The following is a 21,952-nucleotide window of genomic DNA, read 5'->3' on the forward strand; positions in this document are numbered from 1 at the left end:
TTGGGAAACAGGGAATTATTTTAGTCACATACCTATGAATTTTATGAATTAACAGTATGTGCGGGTGCCTGATTAAATTGAAAGAGTTTCAAATTTTTATGTACGTATATCCTTCTTAATTAAATATGCACCACTGCCTATATATTAAAACATTTGGTTCCAGCCATCTGACACTTGACCAATTTTTGTTTGGTAATACGTGTACATCAGGTTGTGAGGAACTTGTTCTTTTGCATGCTTTTTTTTTCACCAGAAAGTGAAAAGGACTTGAGGGTAGCCCAACACTGCATTCTGCTGGAAGTTGTGCAAATTAAACTTTATTTTTGTGGTACCAGACCTACTAATAATCTAATTAAATATAATATTGTGTGTGAGTACATTACGTTTATTCATGTGGTTGTACTCTTATTTTGTCTACAGTATTTAAATTAGTGGACATATTAGAAACTAAGTGAGAGCACAGCAGTACCTCTACTACAACCATAAAAACAAAGATTGTCATATTTATTACCTCTTAAAACCCCACTTTTATTTTTTTGAAGAATTTTAAAATATGGTCATTTTAATAGAATTCGTGTGTTAGATCTCAATAGAAAGTGTAAAGCGCTCAGTTAGTGTTTGACAATAAATGTGACACAGAGAGAAGTTTGCGTATCTTATATTTGAAATATTTTCAGCACAGTTTCAAACAGCATTTTGGTCAAAATACCAATAAAGTTCACACCAAATAAAAGTTGATATGACTACATTTCATGATCAAGTCAAAAGCATAATTTCATCTATTTTACTTGTAGTTATCCTAAGTAACACTGCACACAGATGATCCCAGCCACTGATGCCACATGACATTAGTTGTAAACTCCTCATTATTGACAAAGTAAACAGAGAGTACGCATTACAAAATAATTTCTGCACGCTTTTAACAAAGTCACACATTCGGTGGTGCACACTTCGACCCACGTATTGGTGGCACCGCCCTTTCAATCTCCCGAGAAGTTTGCACCATTGGCCCAGATGTCGTAGATTGGAGACGACAATATGTTGCTGAAACTCCACATGGGCAGGAATGACTTGGGAGGTGGGAGGGATTGTGCAGTTGTCCTACAACTTCTCACTTTAAAAACATAAAAGATTGATTTGGAGATCACATCACATTAAGTGTGGGCGACATATGAGAATTTGACTTTTGAAGTGTTCTAATAGTCTCAAGAGCTGAAGCTCCAACCATACAAGAAGTTGGAAAAACAAAAGCCTCTGTGCGGAGTGCTTCAGAGAATGTTGTTTTGGTGTTTGCGTCTGTGACAGAAGTCAGAAAATAAGCAATCTACCTGTCCAGGTGAGAGAGGATATCACAAAGCTGCGTAAACAAGGCCCGGTGCTTGTGAGGGTTCCCTTCGAGCGCGCAGCTGAGACGACTGAGATACGAATCCAAGTTTCCGAGAGTTGCTGTCTCACCTGTGCCTGTTTTAGGACAGAGAGGAGGGAGAAAAAATGTGCAATGTCTGAAATAAAATTAACAACATTTTGGCTTCACAGTTCCAATACTCTTGGAGTGATGCGTCCGTCAAAGAAGTCCATTAAAGGAGGCGACACAGTGACTGCTAACCTGGTAGCGGCACAGCAGACAGACTATTAACCAGCGTGTGTTTAATGGCCAACAAGTGCTGATGCAGAGCCTGTGTGCGCTTCTCGTCCTGGCTCAGTTCCGCCTCCAGGCGCTCTTTGGCGTTGTACATATCTTTGATGTGCCTTTGCAGGACTGCATTTTGCTCCTCGAACTCCACGTTGGCTTTGCGAAGTCGACGCAACTCCGCCTCTCGAGCTGCAGTCCGATTGAGAAAATAGACAATCATGCAATTGAAATGAATTGTCCACCATGTGAACCACGACAACTACCGCCACTCCTAAAAAGAAAGACAGTGTTACATCAGCTTACAAACTTAATTGGTTCCCAGAAAGTGTGTGTAGGGCCAAAAGTTCGTCTGCCAAACATTTATTTCCCACAAGATCACATTAAAAATGAGAAAAATCTGAGCCCAGGTCCCAATAAAACATAATTTTCTACTAAATAAGCCTTAAAACTACACAAAATATAACTTATTTTATGTATAATAAATATTCTATTGGATTGTAATTAAAGACATAAACGGTACTATATAATACAGTCATTTTATTTACCTTTGTGATGGTTGTTGATGTAGTTGCCTCTTGATGATATCCAAGTGAAGTTGCCGTGCTTTCTCAGCGATAATACCCTCACTCACAATGTCCCCTGCTAGCTGCTTTTCATTAATGCAAACCAACAGTTTTTCAACCTCTTCTATTTCCGGAGACCGTTGCTTTGACAACACAGAAACACTTTTAGCCACACGTAGCAATGGTCGACTTAGCGTAACGGTACTGGGACGCTAAATCACACAAACACACACCTCGTTCGTGTTTTTCGATGATCTCCTTCTTCTGCTCGACCAGAATTTTCTTTTGTGTCCTCTTCGGCTTAACACTAGCCTGTGGTGGCGTCTTTTTCGGTCCCATAATAGCAAAAGTACTCCACTCGATAGCAAACCACGTCTGCCCTCAATGAGGGTGTGGAAAACTAGTCCGCCAGCCACCGTGGCGCTGTTCGACCGTGTGGTTTGGTGTTCAGCCGCCGAAAACTAGTCCGCCAGCCACAGTGATTCTGTGTGGTTTGGTTCGTCCGCCAAAAACTAGTTTGTATCCCAAGATTACATGTATATTCTTGCGAATTTAATGTTCGTAAGGCGAAAAGTTTGTGAGCTAAAGCGTTGGTAAGCTGAGGTGTCACTGTATTTTATTTGTTGTTTACCTTTGTTCTGATCGAGGAACTCCTCTGTGAAGATTGGGATGTCAAACCGGCTTGGGAACTCGGATGTCTGTTGGGGCAAGGGAGGAAAATGAAGATAGACACACACACATGCACACACGTCTTGGCAAAATGGGATTGGTTTAGTTTTTTGTTTTAAGTTTGACTTAAAGGACAACCGACGTCTCCGGACAAGTTGTGTTCATAATTTGTAAAATGGCTTCAAATGACTTCTACTGAGCGTATTTTAATACGATTCCACCGCATATAGCTATATTTTACGTTTTAAGACTCGCGCTGAATATTCAGGAAGTCTTGTTTTTGAGTTGGTGACGAGTCCGTACGCGACGTCACGAAAGGAATGCAGCTGACCGAAAAAAAAACCACATTGTAGCAGTTCTTCCATCACGTCAATGTATTTTGCTGTACTTGTTTGGTCTGAAAACCGTGTTGCACCCAAAAGCCGCCAGAAGAGGGCGTTCAAGCTCCATATAAGGAATTTATCAGCCTGTGGAAATGCAATACACTGTCATAGCTACAAGAGGTCGCCATTTTCTTCTGCCTCTTTTTGGGTGAGACATTTCCCCCCAATGTTGCCTCAAAATGGCACAGAATAAATTCTTTAATCGATTGCAAACATGTATGCTTTACTCTTCATAACTATTTGAATCATATTCATAACTGGATGTGTAACAAGAAAGCATATTCTCCTAATCTGAAGCCATTGTTTTTATTCTCCAGCAATGCAAGACGTCTTGGCGTGACGTCACGAACTGGGGGCGGGACTTTCTAAAATGCCCAATTCGCAGCTCAATTTTTTTTGCAGATTTTGGACACTAAGTCATTTTTATTGGTGTTTTGCATTTGAATAAAAATCATACTGCGTGTTTTGGGCATTTTAAATGCTATAAAACGTTTCTGATGTCAGTTAAAAAACAAAAAAGTGACGTCGGTTGTCCTTTAAAGGAAGATACGTGTTCTGACTACCACAGCAGTTATTGTCACTTATATTGAACTACTTAGAGACTTGCTGATCACAAACTTAACATTGTTAATTGTTTCCCGGAACAGAGGGTCCAAGAATAATTTTGGGTGAGCCATATGCTGTTTCACCGAGTCAAATATATTATTATTATTATTATCGTGTTTCATGCAACAGCTTATTCATGTGAGTTTCCATTCTGATCAAAAAGTTTGCATATGTCACTGAAATCGTTATGAATATAGGTTCTACATGGAATCACAATAATAAACCCACAGAAAAAAATCCCGCTGTTTTGACCGGCTAATAAATGTGTCAGTGTACTTCTGGTGCAGCTGGATTACACAGCTCCAAATAAAGTAATTCTCTGGGTGTGTGAAGGGAGTGCCACACACCTTTGGCAAACCTGAACTGGCACTGATGAGTACCGATGGATTGTCCTCTGAAAGAGAGATCATGTATGAGTACAAGTGCATAATACACAGGCAATGTTGTGCTTGGCACGGCGCATATAATCGAGACAACGTGGCAGTCACCTTTCTTGATCCTCTTGTCTTGTATTTTTGTGCTTGTGATCTGATATGCTTCCGTCTGATGATATTCTTTCAGTTCCTGGGCATACTGCATCTTCTCCCGCTCCGCCTCGTCCAGATAACGCTGCCAATTCACAATCAAGATGAATTCCAAACATAATATGGACCTGCCATTGTGCTACAAATTAAGAGTTCCACAGGAGACTTTATAAAATGTGAATGACAGAGGCGATGGACCTGGTTGTGCAACTGGATTTTGTGGGAGTGGCTATTGTATGTAAACTCTAAACACCTGTCGCAGTATTTTATGAGTTGTTTCTAGCCTTTCGAGACTTTCAGATATTGGTCTGATCGTCCTTTCTTCAGCAGGTCAAATGAATTGTTAATTAAGTAATGTTTGTTCCGTTATTTTGGAGAACATCTCCATTGTAAGACAAATAAGGACCCAAATATGTTTAACTGGATACATCAATCTTGCCATTAAAGGACAACCAAAACCATTTTTTTGTTTCCTAACTGGCATCAGAAAAACGTTTTATAGCATCTAAAATACCCAAAACGCGCATGCTATTATTAGTCAAATGAAAAACACCAATAAAAATGACTGAATGAAGTGTCCCAAAACTACTTCAAAATGACCTCAGAAATATTCAGTTTCAGAAGAAGTGTCCAAAATCTACAAAAAATTGAGCTGCGAATTGGGCATTTTCAGAAAGTTCCGCCCCCAGTTCGTGACGTCACGCCAAGATGTCTTGCCTTGCTCGAGAATCAAAACAATGGCTTCAGATTCGGAGAATATGCTTTCTTGTTACTCATCCAGTTATGAATATGCTTCAAATAGTTCTGAAGAGGAAAGCATACATGTTTGCAATCGATTAAAGAAGACCTTCCGTGTCATTTTGAGGCGTCTGGACTGCAATGTAGCGTCCCGGAAAATGCACAAGATGGCGCCCAACCTCCGTTGGAAATAGGCTCATTTGTCTTCTGGGAATTTGTGTCAGCTAGTATCAAATAGTAGTCTCGGTGCAAAACACAACGATTCACCATCACTTTACTTATGTGTTTTCCTACTAATTTCGCCATCAACACGGATCAACATGAAGTTTTTAGCCCAAAATGCATTGTGTGTCACTTTCTCGGTCAGGGGCGTTCCAGACGTGACATCACGGTAGGTATCGTCACAAACTCAAAAACAAGACTTCCCGAATATTCAGTGCGAGTCTTAAAACGTAAAATATAGCTATATGCGGTGGAATCTTTGTAAAATACGCTCAGTAGAAGTAATTTGAAGTGATTTTACAAATTATGGATACAACTTGTCGGGATGCGTCGGTTGTCCTTTAAGGGGCTTTGGATTGATTGAAATTACCTGTTTGTCATTTGCCGCTAATCGTGTCCATTCTGCTCCGAGCCTCTTGGTGATTTCCGGGAAAGGGAGATCAGGATACCGGGCGCGCATCACCTCTCGCCGCTCATTCAAAAAGCGGACGTACCCGGTGACCGGCGCCTTGGGACCATTGGGTAGCACTTTTTTCCTTTTCTTGCCCTTAGGCCAACCTCTCTTCTTGGGCTGCGGTGAAAGTAAGCAACATGAGGGTTGTATTAGACAAGAGTTGTTGATAAATTTTGGTTTAGTCATATTGGGAAAAGATTAGATGTTTTAAAAATAATTTTGGAATTGAAAATTTTATACAGTATCTTGCGCTGTGGAAAAAACACATACGTTGCTGCACATTTGTTTTTGCCCTGGTGCCAGGCCATTTTGATTCTAAATCTCCATGAGTCGTCACCTTACCATGGTGGAGGGGTTTGTGTGTCCCAGTGATCCTAGGAGCTCGGTTGTCTGGGGCTTTAAGCCCCTGGCAGGTTCACCCATGGCAAACAGGTCCTGAGTGAGGGACCAGACAAAGTACGACTCAAAAGATCCCAATGAAGAGAAACATGAACGGACTTGGTTTTCCCTTGCCCGGACGCGGGTCACCGGGGCCCTTCTCTGGAGCCAGGCCTGGAGATGGGGCTCGTTGGCGAGCGCCTGGTGGCCAGGCCTACACCCATGGGGCCCGGTCGGGCTCAGCCCAAAGAGGAAACATGGGTTGGACTCTCTTCAACTCTGGAGTTGCCCACGGTAAGAGGCGTGGAGCAGGTGTCGGCATACTTAATGCCCCCCGGCTCACCGCCTGCACGTTGGGATTCACCCCGGTAGACGAAATGGTTGCTTCCCTCCGCCTTCAGGTGGGGGTACGGGTTCTGACTGTTGTTTGTGCATATACACCAAACAGCAGTTCAGCGTACCCATCCTTTTTGGAGACCTTTCGAGGTGTGCTGTAGAGCGCTCCCCCTGGGGACTCCCTTGTTCTGCTGGGCGATTTCAATGCTCATGTGGGCAATGACAGTGAGACCTGGAGGTGCGTGATTGAGAGGAATGGCCCCCCCGATCAGAACACGACTGGTGTTTTGTTATTGGACTTCTGTGCTCGACACGGATTGTCTATAACAAACACTTTATTTAAACATAAGGGTGTCCATATGTGCACGTGGCACCAGGACACCCTTGGTCGCAGTTCGATGATTGACTTTGTAGTTGTATCATCGGATTTGCGGCCTCATGTTTGCGACACTCGCCTGGTGGTGAGTAGGCTCCATTGGTGGGGGAAGATGCCAGTCCGACATGGCAGACCCAAAAGTGTTGTGAGGGTTTGTTGGGAACGTCTGGCGGAATCCCCTGTCAGAAGGAGTTTCAACTCCCACCTCCGGCAGAACTTTACACATGTCCCGGGGGAAGTGGGGGACATTGAGTCCGAATGGACCATGTTCCGTACCTCCCTTGCTGAGGCGGCAAATCGGAGTTGTGGCCGTAAGGTGGTTTGTGCCTGTCGTGGCGGCAACCTCCGTACTCGCTGGTGGACACCAGTAGTAAGGGATGCCGTAAAGCTGAAGGAGTCCTACCGGGCCTATATGGCCTGTGGGACCCCTGAGACAGCTGACAAGTATCGATTAGCCAAGTGCAATGCAGCCTCTGTGGTCGCCGAGGCAAAAACACGGGCATGGGACGAGTTCGGTGAGGCCATGGAAGCCGACTTCCGGACCACTTCGAGAAAATTCTGGTCCACCATTTGGCGTCTCAGGAGGGGAAAGCAGTGCACCACTAACACTGTGTACAGTGAGGATGGGGCGCTGCTGACCTCGACTCGAGACGTCGTGAACCGGTGGGCAGAGTACTTCGAAGACCTCCTCAAATCCACCAACACGCCTTCTTTGGAGGAAGCAGTGTCTGGGGACTCCGAGGTGGGCTCTCCGATCTCTGTGGCTGAAGTCACCGAGGTGGTTAAAAAGCTCCTCGGTGGCAAGGCCCCGGGGGTGGATGAGATCCGCCCGGAGTTCCTAAAGGCTCTGGATGTTGTGGGGCTGTCTTGGCTGACACGCCTCTGCAACATTGCATGGAGAGAGTGCCTCTGGATTGGCAGACCGGGGTGGTGGTCCCCGTTTTCAAAAAGGCGGACCAGAGGGTGTGTTCCAACTACAGAGGGATCACACTCCTCAGCCTCCCTGGAAAGGTCTATTCAGGGGTTCTAGAGGGGCGGGTCCGTCGGAAAGTCGAGCCTCAGATTGAGGAGGAACAGTGTGGTTTTCGTCCCGGTCGCGGAACAGTGGACCAGCTCTACACCCTTAGCAGGGTCCCCGAGGGTGCATGGGAATTCGCCCAACCAGTCTACATGTGCTTTGTGGACTTGGAGAAAGCGTTTGACCGTGTCCCTTGTGGAGTTCTGTAGAGGGTGCTTCGGGAGTAAGGGATACAGGAGCGCCTGATACGGGCCGTTCGGTCCCTATGCGACCGATGTCAGTCTGGTTCGCATTGCCGGCAGTAAGTCGGAATCGTTTCCAGTGAGGGTTGGGCTCCGCCAAGGCTGCCCTTTGTCACCGATTCTGTTCATAACCTTTATGGACAGAATTTCTAGGCGCAGCCGAAGTGTTGAAGGTTTCCGTTTTTGTGGCCTCAGTATAGCATCTCTGCTTTTTGCAGATGATGTGGTACTCTTGGGGCCTTCAAGTGGAGCTCTCCAACTCTCTCCCGAGCGTTTCACAGCCGAATGTGAAGCGGTTGGGATGAGAATGAGCACCTCCAAATATGAGACAATGGTCCTTAGTCGGAAAAGGGTGGAGTGCCCTCTCCGGGTCGGGGAGGAGATTTTACCTCAAGGGGAGGAGTTTAAGTATCTGGGTTTAAGTATCTTGTTCACGAATGAGGGTCTGAGGGAGCGAGAGGTCGACAGGCGGATTGGTGCGGTGTCTGCCGTGATGCGGACTTTGTACCGATCTGTCGTGGTGAAGAAGGAGCTGAGCCAAAAAGCAAAGCTCTCAATTTACCAGTCGATCTACATCCCAACCCTCATCTATGGTCACAAGCTATGGGTTGTGCCCGAAAGAACGAGATCCCGGATGCAAGTGGCCGAAATGAGCTTTCTCCGTAGCGTGTCCGGGCTCTCCCTTAGATATAAGGTGAGAAGATCGGTCATCTGGGTGGGGCTCAGAGTCGAGCCGCTCCTCCTCCACATAGAGAGGAGCCAGATGAGGTGGCTCGGGCATCTGATTAGGATGTCCCCTGGACACCTCCCTGGTGAGGTGTTCCGAGCATGCCCCACTGCCAGGAGACCCCGGGGACGACCCAGGACACACTGGAGAGACTATGTCTCCCAGCTGGCCTGGGAATGCCTCGGGATCCGCCAGGACGAGCTAGAAGAAGTGGCTGGGGAGAGGGAAGTCTGGGATTCCCTACTGAAGCTGCTGCCCCCACGACCCGACCCCGGATAAGCGGCAGAAGATGGATGGATGGATACATCCATGTGGTCTGGGCTCATTATTGTATGCAAAGCACAATTAAAAGAACATTTTTTAAAACATCCATGTAATTGTCAATGGTCGATAAATTCTTCTGGACAAGGTCCAATTGTATAATATACAAATGTAAAGTCAATATTATGCATACCAACTTATGGTTATTGTTATTAATTGGACAATATGTATACAAAGCATAATATTAAATTATTGTTTACATTGCAGGCGGCCCGGTAGTCGAGTGTTTAGCAAAGTGCAGAGGTCGCTGGTCCGCGTCCCAGCCCGCCCTCCCTGTGTGGAGCTTGCATGTTCTCCCCGGGCCCGCGTGGGTTTTCTCCGGGTCCTCCGGTTTCCTCCCACACGCCAAAAACATGCATGGCAGGCAGATTGGCCACTCCAAATTGTCCCTAGGTGTGAGAGTGACTGTTGTATGTCTTTGTGTGCCCTGCGATTGGCTGGCAACCAATTCTATGTCTTTCTGTGCCCTGCGACTGGCTGGCAACCAATTCAGGGTGTCCCCCGCCTCGTGCCCGAAGACAGCTGAGATAGGCTCCAGCAACCCCCGCGACTCTAATGAGGAATAAGCGGTACAGAAAATGGATGGATGGATGGATATTTACATTGCAAAAATAATACTGAAGCATTATAAGATTCATTACATTCATCATACCAAGGTTTAACATCTTAGTCTTCGGGTTTTTGTTGTGATATGGTCTTGCCCAATTAACAGCATACGAACAGTGTATTCAGTTAATTGCTTCATATCTATGAACTTTAATCCGTTTCCATGTAAATATTTCCTATAATTATTACTTTACTACTGCCTTAGGATAGACAGATCATCATCATCAGTAAAGTAATAATTACAGGAAATATTTACATGGAAACCGATTAAAGTTCATAGACAGCACGTTCGGATTTAAATTAGGTCGTCGCCGTTGGAACTGAACTGCATGGGAAACCGAGGTTTGCCAATAAATGCACAATGACATCTGCTGGAACTTAAAACGAACTAATTGTAATTACATCATAGCACATTGGAAAAAGTGGAACGACGGCAGCCAGCAAGTCAATGTTGGAGGTCCAGCGTATGAAAACAAAGCGCCCACCTCATCTTGAGGCTGTTCGGTGGACTGTGAGGCTCTCGGCTGTTGCGGAGCATCATTCTGTTCCTGTTTGACACCACCCATTATCTCTGTCAGTCCTGTTGAAGGATAAACGAAGCAAAACCAGTCAGATTTACGCCGCGTTTCGTCATAGTGGGAACAGCAGATCACAGTTGAGAAAAATTTTAGACAACGTCCATCACATGGGCGCCGCTTCTACGACGCGAAGAAACTGCTTGCTAGCATCCAGTGTGGCTAATTGTGAGACAATATACAGGAAAAACATTGATGGGGCGGGGAGAACTATCACAAAAACAAGCATACACAGAAAACTGCATTCTCATGAAAGAACTTACGAGAAATACGTTGTTGAATAATTGTTTTATGATTATTCCGTTTAAATAATTACGTCGTTCACGGAGGTTGGGGGGCGGAGCGGTAAAACAGGAAGACAAGGAAGCAGATATGCAATTGGTTGATTTCTTTCATCCCGATTGGTCGAGACGATCACTTCTCATTGGCAATTGGTCATATTGGCATATGATCAGTCTCCGAAGTATTACGTTGCTTAAAACGAAATTTCTCGGAATAACTAGAACAGGCATGGGCAAACTACGGCCCGCGGGCCACATACGGCCCGTGAGGCGTTTTAATCCGGCCCGCCGAACTTGCCGAAATTATAGTACAAAGAGTGTCTAAAACTCATGACAAAAAGTGAGCGAACAACAGGGCAGATAACTGAAAAGTTGCCTGGCCCATTTTTCACAACTCGAAGCACAATGAGACAACTAATCCCAATTAAAAACATTGTCACAAGGTATAAAGTTTTTTTTTTAAATCAAGAATGTACCTACTATAAATGCTACCTTGCTTAATTTACGGTAAATGTGCATGGCTGTAGATTTTGCTGCAGTAGTCGATTGTCATTGCGGTGCACAATGCAACGTTTGCATTGCTTCCTACGAGCCACTAAGCCCCTTTCATAAGTCTCACATACACTTTACAGTCACGGTTTAATGTAAATTTACGTTTTGTAGCGTCACATATGTTGTTAGCTTCTTTTGAATCTTTCTTCTGGGCTGAGGTTCTGTGCATCTATTTTGGAAAACGACATGCAATTGCACGACTTTATAACGCTTGCGAAAGTCCGGAAGAAAGAAGCAGGCTTCTGATTGGCTGCCGTGCCGAGTATGCAAATTTCAACTGCAGGTAGCGTACGTCTGTGTGCTCGGCGACGGTACACGTGTATTGTTTGTGCGTGAGGGCGAGGGCGTCAGTGGAGAGTTTGTTGAGCGCGCCGTCAGGACAAACCATCTATGATTTGGCGGAATTTAACACAAGTAGGTATTATTGAGCCTGCATATTTCGTTGTGTAATAATATGTTTTGAATGTTGAAAGTGATTCCATTTTTCAATAAATGTTGATTTCTTTAACTTTGCCCCTTCGATGGAAACTTATTAAAAACAGACGCAATATTGATAAATCACAGTGCATATGTTATTTTAATCTATTTCCCTTTCCTCCTCCAAGTATCTGCGAAATAGTATGTAAACGGCATATTCCTTGAGCCAAATTTATTAATTGATCAGGGATATTTTTCACATTTGAAAGACAGTTAATAAATTGGGTTGTAGTGTTCTTACTGTGCTATGAGGTTTGTACATACTACATTTAAAGGACAACCGGCACCATTTTTTGTTTTTGTTTCCCACTGACATCAGAAAAACGTTTTATAGCATCTAAGATACCCAAATACGGCAGGCTGATATTTTTACTTAAATGAAAAACACCAATAAAAATGACTTAAAAATGAATCCGGAAATAGTCAGTTTCAGAAGGTCCCGCCCCCTTGTTCGTGACGTCACGCCAAGACGTCTTGCCTTTGATCGAGAATCAAAACAATGGCTTCAGATTCGGAGAAGATGTTTTCTTGTTACTCATCCAGTTATGAATATGATTCAAATCGTTCTGAAGAGGAAAGCATAAATGTTTGCAATTGAGTCAAGGAGTCCTCCCATATCAATTCGAGCCGCCAATGACAGCAATGTAGCACCCAGAAAATGCAGAAGATTGTGCCCAAGCTCCGTTGGAAATGGGCTGATTTGTCAGCTGGGAATTTGTGTCAGCGAATATCAAATAGTTGTCTTGGTGCAACACACAACGATTCACCATTGCATTATTTATGTGTTTTCCTTCTAATTTTGCCATCAACACGAAGTTTTCAGACCAAACAAAGTACCCAAAATGCATTGTATGTCGCTTTCTCGGTCAGGGGCTGTCCAAACGTGACGTCACATGGAGATCATCATCAACTCGAAAACAAGACTTCATGAATATTCAGCGTGAGTCTTAAAACGTAAACTATAGCTATATGCTGTGGATTTATCAGCCTGTGGAAACGGGCTGATTCATTCCTCACAACAGCGGTGGCCATTTTTGGGTGCGACATTCACCCACGCCCGTTTGCCTCAAAAACACGGAATCTTTGTAAAATACGCTCAGTCAAAGTCATTTGAAGTGATTTTATAAATTATGGACATAACTTGCTCCTGGCCCGGCCCCTCTGTCAAATTTTAGAACCCAATGCGGCCCGCGAGTCAAAAAGTTTGCCCACCCCTGAACTAGAACGTGTAATTCACGACTTGAATACATCAATCGTACTATGTACAGTAGTATAAACATATGCCCCCATTAAATAAATAAGTTTCTAAAACATTTAAGCGTATTCCCAAGATCAATAAGATCAGCGCTGTATTTTCTAATTTGGGAGTAGGACTCAAAATGGCGTCGATTTAGTGAATTCGTACATTGAATCAGATCCATAAGACAAGATTTTCGTGTCAATGTAATTATACATTTTAGTTGCTTTTGGGTTGTTTATAAATATGGTAACTCAACTCGGCTCCCACTTTAATTCGACAAACTGCTTTATGGATAATATAACGCAATGCTAGAACATTGAAGTTTATAGCCTTGTGTGATTGTAACAAATTGTGCAACGATATAATTCCCAAAATACCAAGACAAACATGAATACAGATGGCTTATAACCTAGCCCTAGATTCCTTGCATGTGTTGTATTAAAGGACAAGCTGCAACATAATGTGATAAGTTAAAAAAGAAAAACACACCAGAAGCGTTTTATTTCATTTTATTCGTTTACAATTTTTTGTTAGGTTTATCATTTATATCGTCAATCTGGCAAACCATGGTGCTCACTGGGTTCTGTACAGTCCGGTCCCACAGTGCAGATTACAAGCGTGGGGAGGAATGAGGCAATAAGCAAATAGTGGTCCAGGCTTTTACAATTTGTCCAGGTAGTTGTCCAAGGCTGGGACACCTTCTTTGAGACCCTTGCGTTTACGTGTTTCAGTGACCACAATACCAGGCTTGGAAGTAGGTTCCAATGGGTTTCCGGGGAGGATCTGCCAATGGTCAAAGACGCACTGGGGGAAGGCCTGACCACCGGTGTTGGAACGCAGGTCAGCTGTAAAACCTGAAAATGAAACCATGGTGCATTAGTAAGGTCGTCGCTAAAAGTGGAGTAAAAACAGTTACTGGGTGAAGTTTTGGCTGCTTTGACAGAACCCTTACCAAAGGACTCCATGACAGGGAGGTAGGCCTTGATGACAAACATGGGTGTACCCAGAACTCTGGACTCCTCGAACACATGACCACGCCTCTTGGTCAACACCCCATAGATTCCACCCATCGCACACTCGGGACACTACAGAGGAAAGCAACAAATGTAGTTGTAATTTTACATCCCATTTATTTAATATTGCCATGGCACCAGATATAAATTCAAGACTGACCTGGATTTCAACCAAATAGACGGGCTCCATGATTCTAGGCTCAGCTGTGAGCTCGCTAGCGTACAGAACCCTGCGAGTTGTGGGCATAATCTGGCCACCACCACGGTGGATAGCATCTGTATGCAGGGTAACATCATGGATATCAAAGCGAACTGCACGCATGTTCTCTTCACAGAGGACACCCTGAAGACCAAAAATTAAAATCATAACCAATTCACATTTTGATGAACATTACATCAACAAATCGTGTGCCATACCTCCTTGACAGCCCACTGAAAGCCAGCGACAACACTGTCCTTGATCTCATTGAGGTACTGCACACCCTTGGTCACATCCACCAGCAAATTGGGGCCAGTTCCGTCAGGTCCAAAGCACCAGATCTTCTTGCAATCTGTGGCTTCCCAATCATACTTCTCTGCAAGGTAGCGGGCACGGGCCTTCATCTCCTGACGAGCGCTGACATCTCCCTTTTCAATGTCCTCGGCCAAACCATCCTCTAAGGGCCGTGCCTTCATGAACAGACGGTTGTGCTTGTTTGGGGACTTGGACAGACATGTGATTGTGGATTCTGCGCTGACTGTCTCCCTGTAGGACACGACAGGCTCCGATTTCTAGAAAGAAAGACACCCGTTTTGGAATATTAATAAAGTCACAAAATGTAGGAGCTCAGTTGTAAGCACTGGGGGGGGGGTAAAGTAATTACAACTCACCTTGAGTGGAATGCAAGCATGGTCCTCCTCAAGATCCTTGAGGCAGATCTCAAGATGGAGCTCGCCAGCTCCCGCAACAATGTGCTCTCCAGACTCCTCAATGATGCACTGCACCATGGGATCAGACTTGGACAGGCGCTTCAAGCCCTCCACCAGCTTGGGGAGATCAGACGGGTTTTTGGCTTCCACGGCAACTCTCACCACGGGGCTGACGCTGAACTTCATCACTTTCATGTTGTGTGCCTGCTCAAAGGTGGTGATGGTTCCAGTCTTGACCAGGAACTGATCGACACCGACCAGACCCACAATGTTGCCACAGGGGACATCTTCAATGGGCTCAGTGTAGCGACCCATCATCAGAATGGTTCTGAGGAGGAAGGGAAACAATTTAATGTTTGAACAACCCCGCCCCCTCAACAAAATTCAGGTCAAATGTGAAAACAAACCTCTGGATCGGTTTCAGGTAGAGATCCTCTTTTTTCCCAGGTGTATAGTTGGGTCCCATGATACGTACTTTAAGACCAGTAGAAACAGTTCCAGAGAAGACACGGCCAAAGGCATAGAAACGTCCCTTGTCACTGGTGGGTACCATCTTTGAGATGTACATCATGAGAGGAGCCTTTGAGTCACAATTCTTGATACCTGAAAGAAATAACCAGTTGGACAATCCAAGCAAAATGGAAATACAGTAAAGTCTCGTTATATCGATATTCAAGGGAGTCCGAAAAAATATCGATATAACCGGGACTATCGATATATCCGATATCGATATAACGAGACTTTACTGTAAATAAATAAAATGTGCCTGTGTCATTAAACAATGGGACTTTTCATCATACCAATGGCGGCCTCATCTTCATCGGGTCCTTCGTATAGCAGTTCGCAACGGTACTTCTGGGCAGTGACAGGGGATGGCAGGTGAATGGTGATCATCTGGAGGAGGGCTTCTCCAGCTGGCAGCCAGCGACGCATCACAGCCTTCAGCAGGGGCTTGCCTTCTTTATCCTTGTCTTCAGTATCCAACTTGATATCCAGCTTTTCAATCAACTTGCTAGTCTCCTCTTTCCTCAAGTTCATGATGGCATCAAATACCTGGGGAAGGAGAGGTCATTGATCAAATCCGAACGCTGCAACCAAAAATAGTAAACGCACCATGCGACCTACTCAGACAAAAAAACTATCATCACAACTATGAATCAGGTCAAAGTGAAGAATGTAAATGAAGTCATCACTTGCAGGTATTAGCGTTACACAGTTTTATCACACTCACTGCACAATTAATCTTTACCTTGAAGATGGGATCCAGGATAAGATGAACAAAGCTGCGAGGGATCCTCTTTCCGTCAGCTGTAGCTCCTGTCCTGGAAAATTTTCCAAGTGCTGGGTCAAAGTACCTACAAACATAAAACATGCCATTCAGTCAACCCCAAAAAGCTTCTGCAATTCAAAAATCTTTACATCTTCTACGTAACTCATATAGCATATCACTGTTTCTGAACAGTGATGTGTGTATTAAGTTGCGAAAATCCACCAATTTTTATACATTGTGCCCAAAAGATACATACACACATACCGTGAGACCTCAACTTACGAACTTAATTGGTTCCCAGACAGTGTGTAAGGCGAAAAGTGTGTATCACAAAAACATTTTTCCCATAGGAAACCATTAAAATGGGAATAATCCGTTCCCGGGTTTCCATAAAATATAGTTGTATAATAAATGTGCTATTGTATTGTAATGAAAGAAATACACTGCATTGTATCATAAAGTCACAAAGAGAGGCACATTACACGAGGACTATAATTAAAGAAATAAACTGTGCTGTAAAATAAAGTTTTAATTACCTTTTTGACTAAATCACACAAACGCACACCTCATTCGTGTTTTTCAATTACATCTCCTTCTTCTCAGTGACGGTGATTTTATTTTGTGTCTTCTTGGGCTGAACACGAGCCTGCGGTTTTTTTTCCGGTCCCATCATCGTAAAATTATCAGCAAAAAGCTCCAAGTAGGGGATCGACGTGTGCATTCAATGAGAGGGGGTGTGGAAAGTAGTGCCGGCTGGAGCGCTGTTCGGTTGTGTGCTTCCGCCGAAGATCACTCCGCCAGCCGTGGTGGGTGTGTATTATGAAAATAGTGCTTATTATAAGGTTTAATTTTCATAAATTTGACGTTCTTAAGACGAAAAGTTTGTAAGGTTTAATTTTCATAAATTTGACGTTAAGACGAAAAGTTTGTAAGATAAGGTGTTTGTAAGTTGAGGTCTCACTGTATATATATATATATATATATATATATATATATATATATATATATATATATATATATATATATATATATATATATATATATATATATATATATAGTCCCATTATATCGATAATCTCGAGAGTCAGGAAAAATTTAGCAGGAATCAAATTTAGTCTTTAGCGTCACCTTTGTGGTCATACCGGTGTTCTTACCTGTCACCCCACAGCTTCCTCATCATGTCTTCCACCTTCTTGGAGCGCTCAGCAGCAGTCATCTCCGTTTTGCTCTTGGCAGCAAATTTGACTGCATACATCTCAGCAAACTGCTTGAGAGTGAAGGCCCAGCCGTGGAGGCCAGAACCAAAGCCAACAGTGCCAATGACTGGATCAATCTGGAAACAAGCATATAAAAACATCAATATTGACTTGTTTAAAAAGAAACGTATAAACAAGACCCACAAACCTGGATATTGCCCATAGGTCCATCCTCTTCACCATAAGTGGAAATGATGACATTGACATCCTCGATGATGCGCTGGAAAGTTTGGTACAGGTCATCGGGTTCGAGCTGCAGCTCCAACAAGGCACGGTCCATTTTGTTCATCATCAAGACAGGCTTGATGCGTTCACAGATAGCCTGACGGAGCACCGTTTCCGTTTGGACGCAAACGCCTGGTAAAGAGGGACAACAATGAACATTTTTGCAGTAATTGCGTTCTTCATTCCAGAGTGACAGAGCGCGAGTGCAGATGCGGTCGCTTCCCCATCTTGTTACACTTACCAGAAACGCAGTCAACGACCACCAGGGCCCCATCAGTGACACGCAGAGCAGCAGTCACCTCAGAGGAGAAGTCGACGTGCCCGGGAGAGTCGATGAGGTTGATCAAAAAGCCCGAGCCATCCTTAGACTGCTTGATGAAGGCCATGTCATTCTCAGACAACTCGTAGAACATGGAGATGGCTCTATAAAAGTAGGGCCGCAATTTGAAATCGAGCAATACAATTATCCAGCGTACAATCGACAAAAGTACAACTCTGCGATATGCAAAAGTAATATTTGTGATTGTTTTTGTGTGTCTGATAAATACAGAGGAAAATGCAATGTGATATTATTGCTCACAGTTTAAGGTTTCATTGCGGCAACTGTTTAGCAGATTCAGCGTTTTCAAAATTTGAAAAAGGAGACACCCAGAGTCATAGCAAGATCAGCCAGAGAACAGCGTTGGACAGGGCAGTGAAATATGTCACATACACAACAGCAACAACATTTTTAGAAAGTGCGCTTCTGAATCGAAAGAACAAATAAACACTTACGTGGACTTGATGGTAATGCAACGGTCCTGTTCGTCCTTTCGTGTGTCGGTGAAACGGGTCTCCCCGGCACGGGCCGAGGCGATGATACCAGCCTTCGACACGAGGGAGTCCGTTAGCGTGGACTTGCCGTGATCGACGTGCGCGATCACGGACATGTTACGGATGTTGGCCTTCTTGTCCATGATGGCACGGATCTGGTCGATTGTAAAGTTCACCTGCAAGGACAGAAAGTGTTGAGGATGAGGACATGGGAAATTCATGTATGACATTACAGTGGAGGCAGAGATCGTGACACTGTAGCTAATGATGGATACTTGTATTGACATGAATAAAAATGGATAACATCTTGACTCAAGATCTGTACTAAAGAAAATGTGTAACTGTACAGAAATGTACTTCAACAACAACAAAAAAACATCCCATAACTACAGATACTGTGCTTCCGTTCAGATAAAATAAAGACCACATGTCATGGTAAGATTTACAACTTATTCGCATCTAAACATTTGGTACCAGCGGATTGCAAACACTGCAAAAACAAAGCAAACGATGACGGAAAAAACCCACACATCAAATTGTACTGTTACACCTTTGAAGGCCAGAAGGCGGTGTTTCAGCTTGAATTGACAACATTAATCTACCTGGGAACCCCCCCAAGATGGCGGCCAAGTATGCAGCCGCTGAAAGTGCTCTTTAAGGGCCGTGCTTTGTCACGCCGCATGGACGTGCTGTGGAATGTTTTCAGCAATTTTGGCTTTGACATTTTTCAACTGAGAAGAATCTGTGCTCAGTGATTGTGCCTTCTCGGCAGCTCACGTGTACCAGCACTAATTTTGATTAGGGGGACTCTCTGTGCCATTCGACTTTTTTAACAACCCAGCAGAGGAAAGAAATGTCATCTTTGTTGTATGTTGCCCATGCAGCACATTTGACAACAACATTGGCACGAACAAACTTTTGATTCTCTTTAGTCAGGTTCTTTCATATGAATTCAGTACGTTTTCAGTCATTTACAAAAAATATCCCGTGACTGTAATGTGTCCTTGAGAGTTTTGAAAGGCTCTTATAAAGGAAAAGTATTATTATTATGTCATTCTTGCTCTCTGGTTCACATTTATTTGTCGCTGCCATCACGCTATCTTTGCCGTAAAAGATCCCAAGACTTCAATCAGAAATCACATGCCCCCCTTTACATTTCTGGATATGTCAAAACACAGGATGAAACAGAAGGCAGCACGGCCTACAATAAAATTTAATGAGTACTCGCAACACCAAAAAGGAGATGCTCAAAACATGCAGTATGATATTTGTAATAATTTTTAATTCAAATGCAAAACACCAATAAAAATGACTTAGTGTCCAAAATCTGCAAACAATTGAGCTGCGAATTGGGCATTTTCAGAAAGTCCCGCCCCCAGTTCGCGACGTCACGCAAAGACGTCTTGCATTCCTGGAGAATCAAAACAATGGCTTCAGATTCGGAGAATATGCTTTCTTGTTACACATCAAGTTATGAATATGATTGAAATAGTTCTGAAGAGGAAAGCATGTTTGCAATCGATTAAAGAACTTATTTTGTGCCATTTTGAGGCAACATTGGGGGGAAATGTCTCATCCCCCCCAAAAAAGAGGCACAAAATGGTGGCTTCCTGTGGCCACCTCCGTTTCCACAGGCTGATAAATTCCTTATATGGAGCTTGGATGCATTCTTCTGGCGGCTTTTGGGTGCAACACACTTTTCAGACCAAACAAGTACAGCAAAATACATTGACGTAATGGAAGGACTGCTACAATGTGTCTTTTTTCGGGCAGGGGTGTTCCTTTAGTGACGTCACGTACGGACTCGTCACCAACTCAAAAACAAGACTTTCTGAATATTCAGCGTGAGTCTTAAAACGTAAAATATAGCTATATGCGGTGGAATTTTATTAAAATACGCTCAGTAGAAGTCATTTGAAGCCATTTTACAAATTATGGACACAACTTGTCCGGGGACGTCGGTTGTCCTTTAAGGTCAGTGTTCCAAACTTTGTAAAACTCAACTTATTTTCTTCCATTCCATCGACACCGAACTTATGCGTGTTAATGTACAATGTGGCATTCTGCGTCATTTTGAATTGCTGTATGCACATTATGCCACCTCACCAGCAGAGGGGAGGGGAAAAAAGGTCTGACGCATAATTTTAGAGTCAGGGCGTTGTGAATCCGCCATCACAAGTCGTCAAATGCACATTTTCTCAATAAGATAGTTTGTCCTCACGTGTGTTTTGTTTTAAATTTGAAATAGGGAAAGTTTGACGCAAACATTTGAAACCCAGTATTAAATGATGGTAGACAGGCCACGTGTACAGACTTTGACACAATGCTACGCTCTAGCATTAGCTACAGCGTATCCTACGGGAGGCTGACAAAAGGCCGGAGGGTTCTCAACCACAGCGGCCACAACAGCAGTGTCTTCGGCCGACGTGAATCTTTACAGGACACGACAGTGAGAGGTCGACTGAAGACAGCTAAGCGTTTCGTACTACCATCAGCTGTGTTTGCCGTTTATGCCAGTGCACAAAGAATTGACGTACGCCGGTAAACCAGTAAACCGCCGCTACATTTATGGGCCTAGACGACAAGACGGCACCTCAACCGAGAAACATAACGCTTTTCACATTCAACGGGTTCTCAGGTCTGGAGAGCACGTTTTCCCGAGACCGCTAGGCATTCAAAAGGGGGAATTACAACAAAATGGACGTCGGTTTTCATAGGTGAATGATACGCCCAATACAGGCAGGCAAATCAATATCGTCTCAGCCCGGTAAGATTAACGGTGAGAACATCTTGCCGTCGCGTTTGTTCGGCGATAACTCACAAAAACGTATACAGCTCACCATTTTGGCGGATGGTTTTGGATTCACTCGGTGGAATAAACACCAACAGCAAATATTACACTGCCCACCACACGAGGGCCTAGGCAGGGAAAAGAACGCTGACGTCAGACGAAATCATTATATACCACGTACGTGAAATTGATGACGTGATTACGCTCTCGCGCAGCCGCACTGAGAATCTGTTCAGTTCTGATTGTAATGAATCCATTTGTCCAGTAGATGATGTTGCGGCACTTGAAAAATTACTTTATTCGATGTATGTATGTTCTAAATCATCATTCATTCATCCATCCATCCATTTTCCGCCGCTTCTCCAGGGTAGCGTCGCGGTGGCAGCAGATCTCTTCACATGTAATTTTGATTTTCATGTTGTTGTATATACAAATATAATTATTTGCCTCAGGGGCGTACAGGGGAGGTGATTGTGGTGTTATTATTGGCAGTACAATGGTCTCAGCAAAACTGACAATTATGTACATTTTCATGCTCAGATTGTAGTTCAGTGAGTTTACAATTGGAAAGCAGACCGGATCTAGTTTTTAAAATCCAACAACAATTCCCTGAAGGATATTACTATTTCCAACAATAAAAATGTTGGGGTTGATAGTTGTTTTGCTTTCGGTCTCTGCTCAAATTGGGATGGAATAACAAGCAATTGTTTTGGTAAAAAAACAACCCCAAGCCTGAATAAGAAAATATGATGTT

General features: G+C 43.8%; 2 protein-coding genes across 3 annotated transcripts; both read right to left on the bottom strand.

Annotated features, from left to right (window-relative positions):
- Positions 1-642: 642 nt before the first annotated feature.
- On the bottom strand, positions 643-10,739 carry hmg20b (high mobility group 20B). Of its 2 annotated transcripts, XM_089001559.1 has the most exons (9): positions 10,635-10,739; positions 10,282-10,376; positions 5,709-5,909; positions 4,343-4,463; positions 4,202-4,248; positions 2,828-2,894; positions 1,607-1,822; positions 1,329-1,461; positions 643-1,114 (listed from the first exon to the last, which is right to left on the bottom strand). In XM_089001559.1, exons 2-9 carry the CDS (start codon positions 10,360-10,362, stop codon positions 1,102-1,104), a joined length of 879 nt encoding a protein of 292 aa, XP_088857685.1. In that variant the 5' UTR covers positions 10,363-10,376; positions 10,635-10,739; the 3' UTR covers positions 643-1,101. The 2 variants fall into 2 exon arrangements, with proteins under 2 accessions (XP_088857685.1, XP_088857686.1); XM_089001560.1 differs by having other exon boundaries at positions 643-1,461.
- A 2,675-nt stretch (positions 10,740-13,414) lies between these two features.
- LOC148895580 (elongation factor 2b) lies at positions 13,415-21,382 on the bottom strand. Its single transcript, XM_089000505.1, has 13 exons — positions 21,248-21,382; positions 18,369-18,583; positions 17,836-18,017; positions 17,518-17,726; positions 17,268-17,446; positions 16,093-16,198; positions 15,644-15,896; positions 15,251-15,446; positions 14,805-15,171; positions 14,352-14,705; positions 14,095-14,277; positions 13,874-14,006; positions 13,415-13,775 (listed from the first exon to the last, which is right to left on the bottom strand). Exons 1-13 carry the CDS (start codon positions 21,248-21,250, stop codon positions 13,582-13,584), a joined length of 2,574 nt encoding a protein of 857 aa, XP_088856631.1. The 5' UTR covers positions 21,251-21,382; the 3' UTR covers positions 13,415-13,581.
- Between the last annotated feature and the right edge of the window lie 570 nt (positions 21,383-21,952).

This window comes from Hippocampus bargibanti, linkage group LG07, assembly GCF_051943395.1.
Source record: "Hippocampus bargibanti isolate YZ-2025 linkage group LG07, ASM5194339v1, whole genome shotgun sequence".
Classification (NCBI taxonomy): domain Eukaryota; kingdom Metazoa; phylum Chordata; class Actinopteri; order Syngnathiformes; family Syngnathidae; genus Hippocampus; species Hippocampus bargibanti.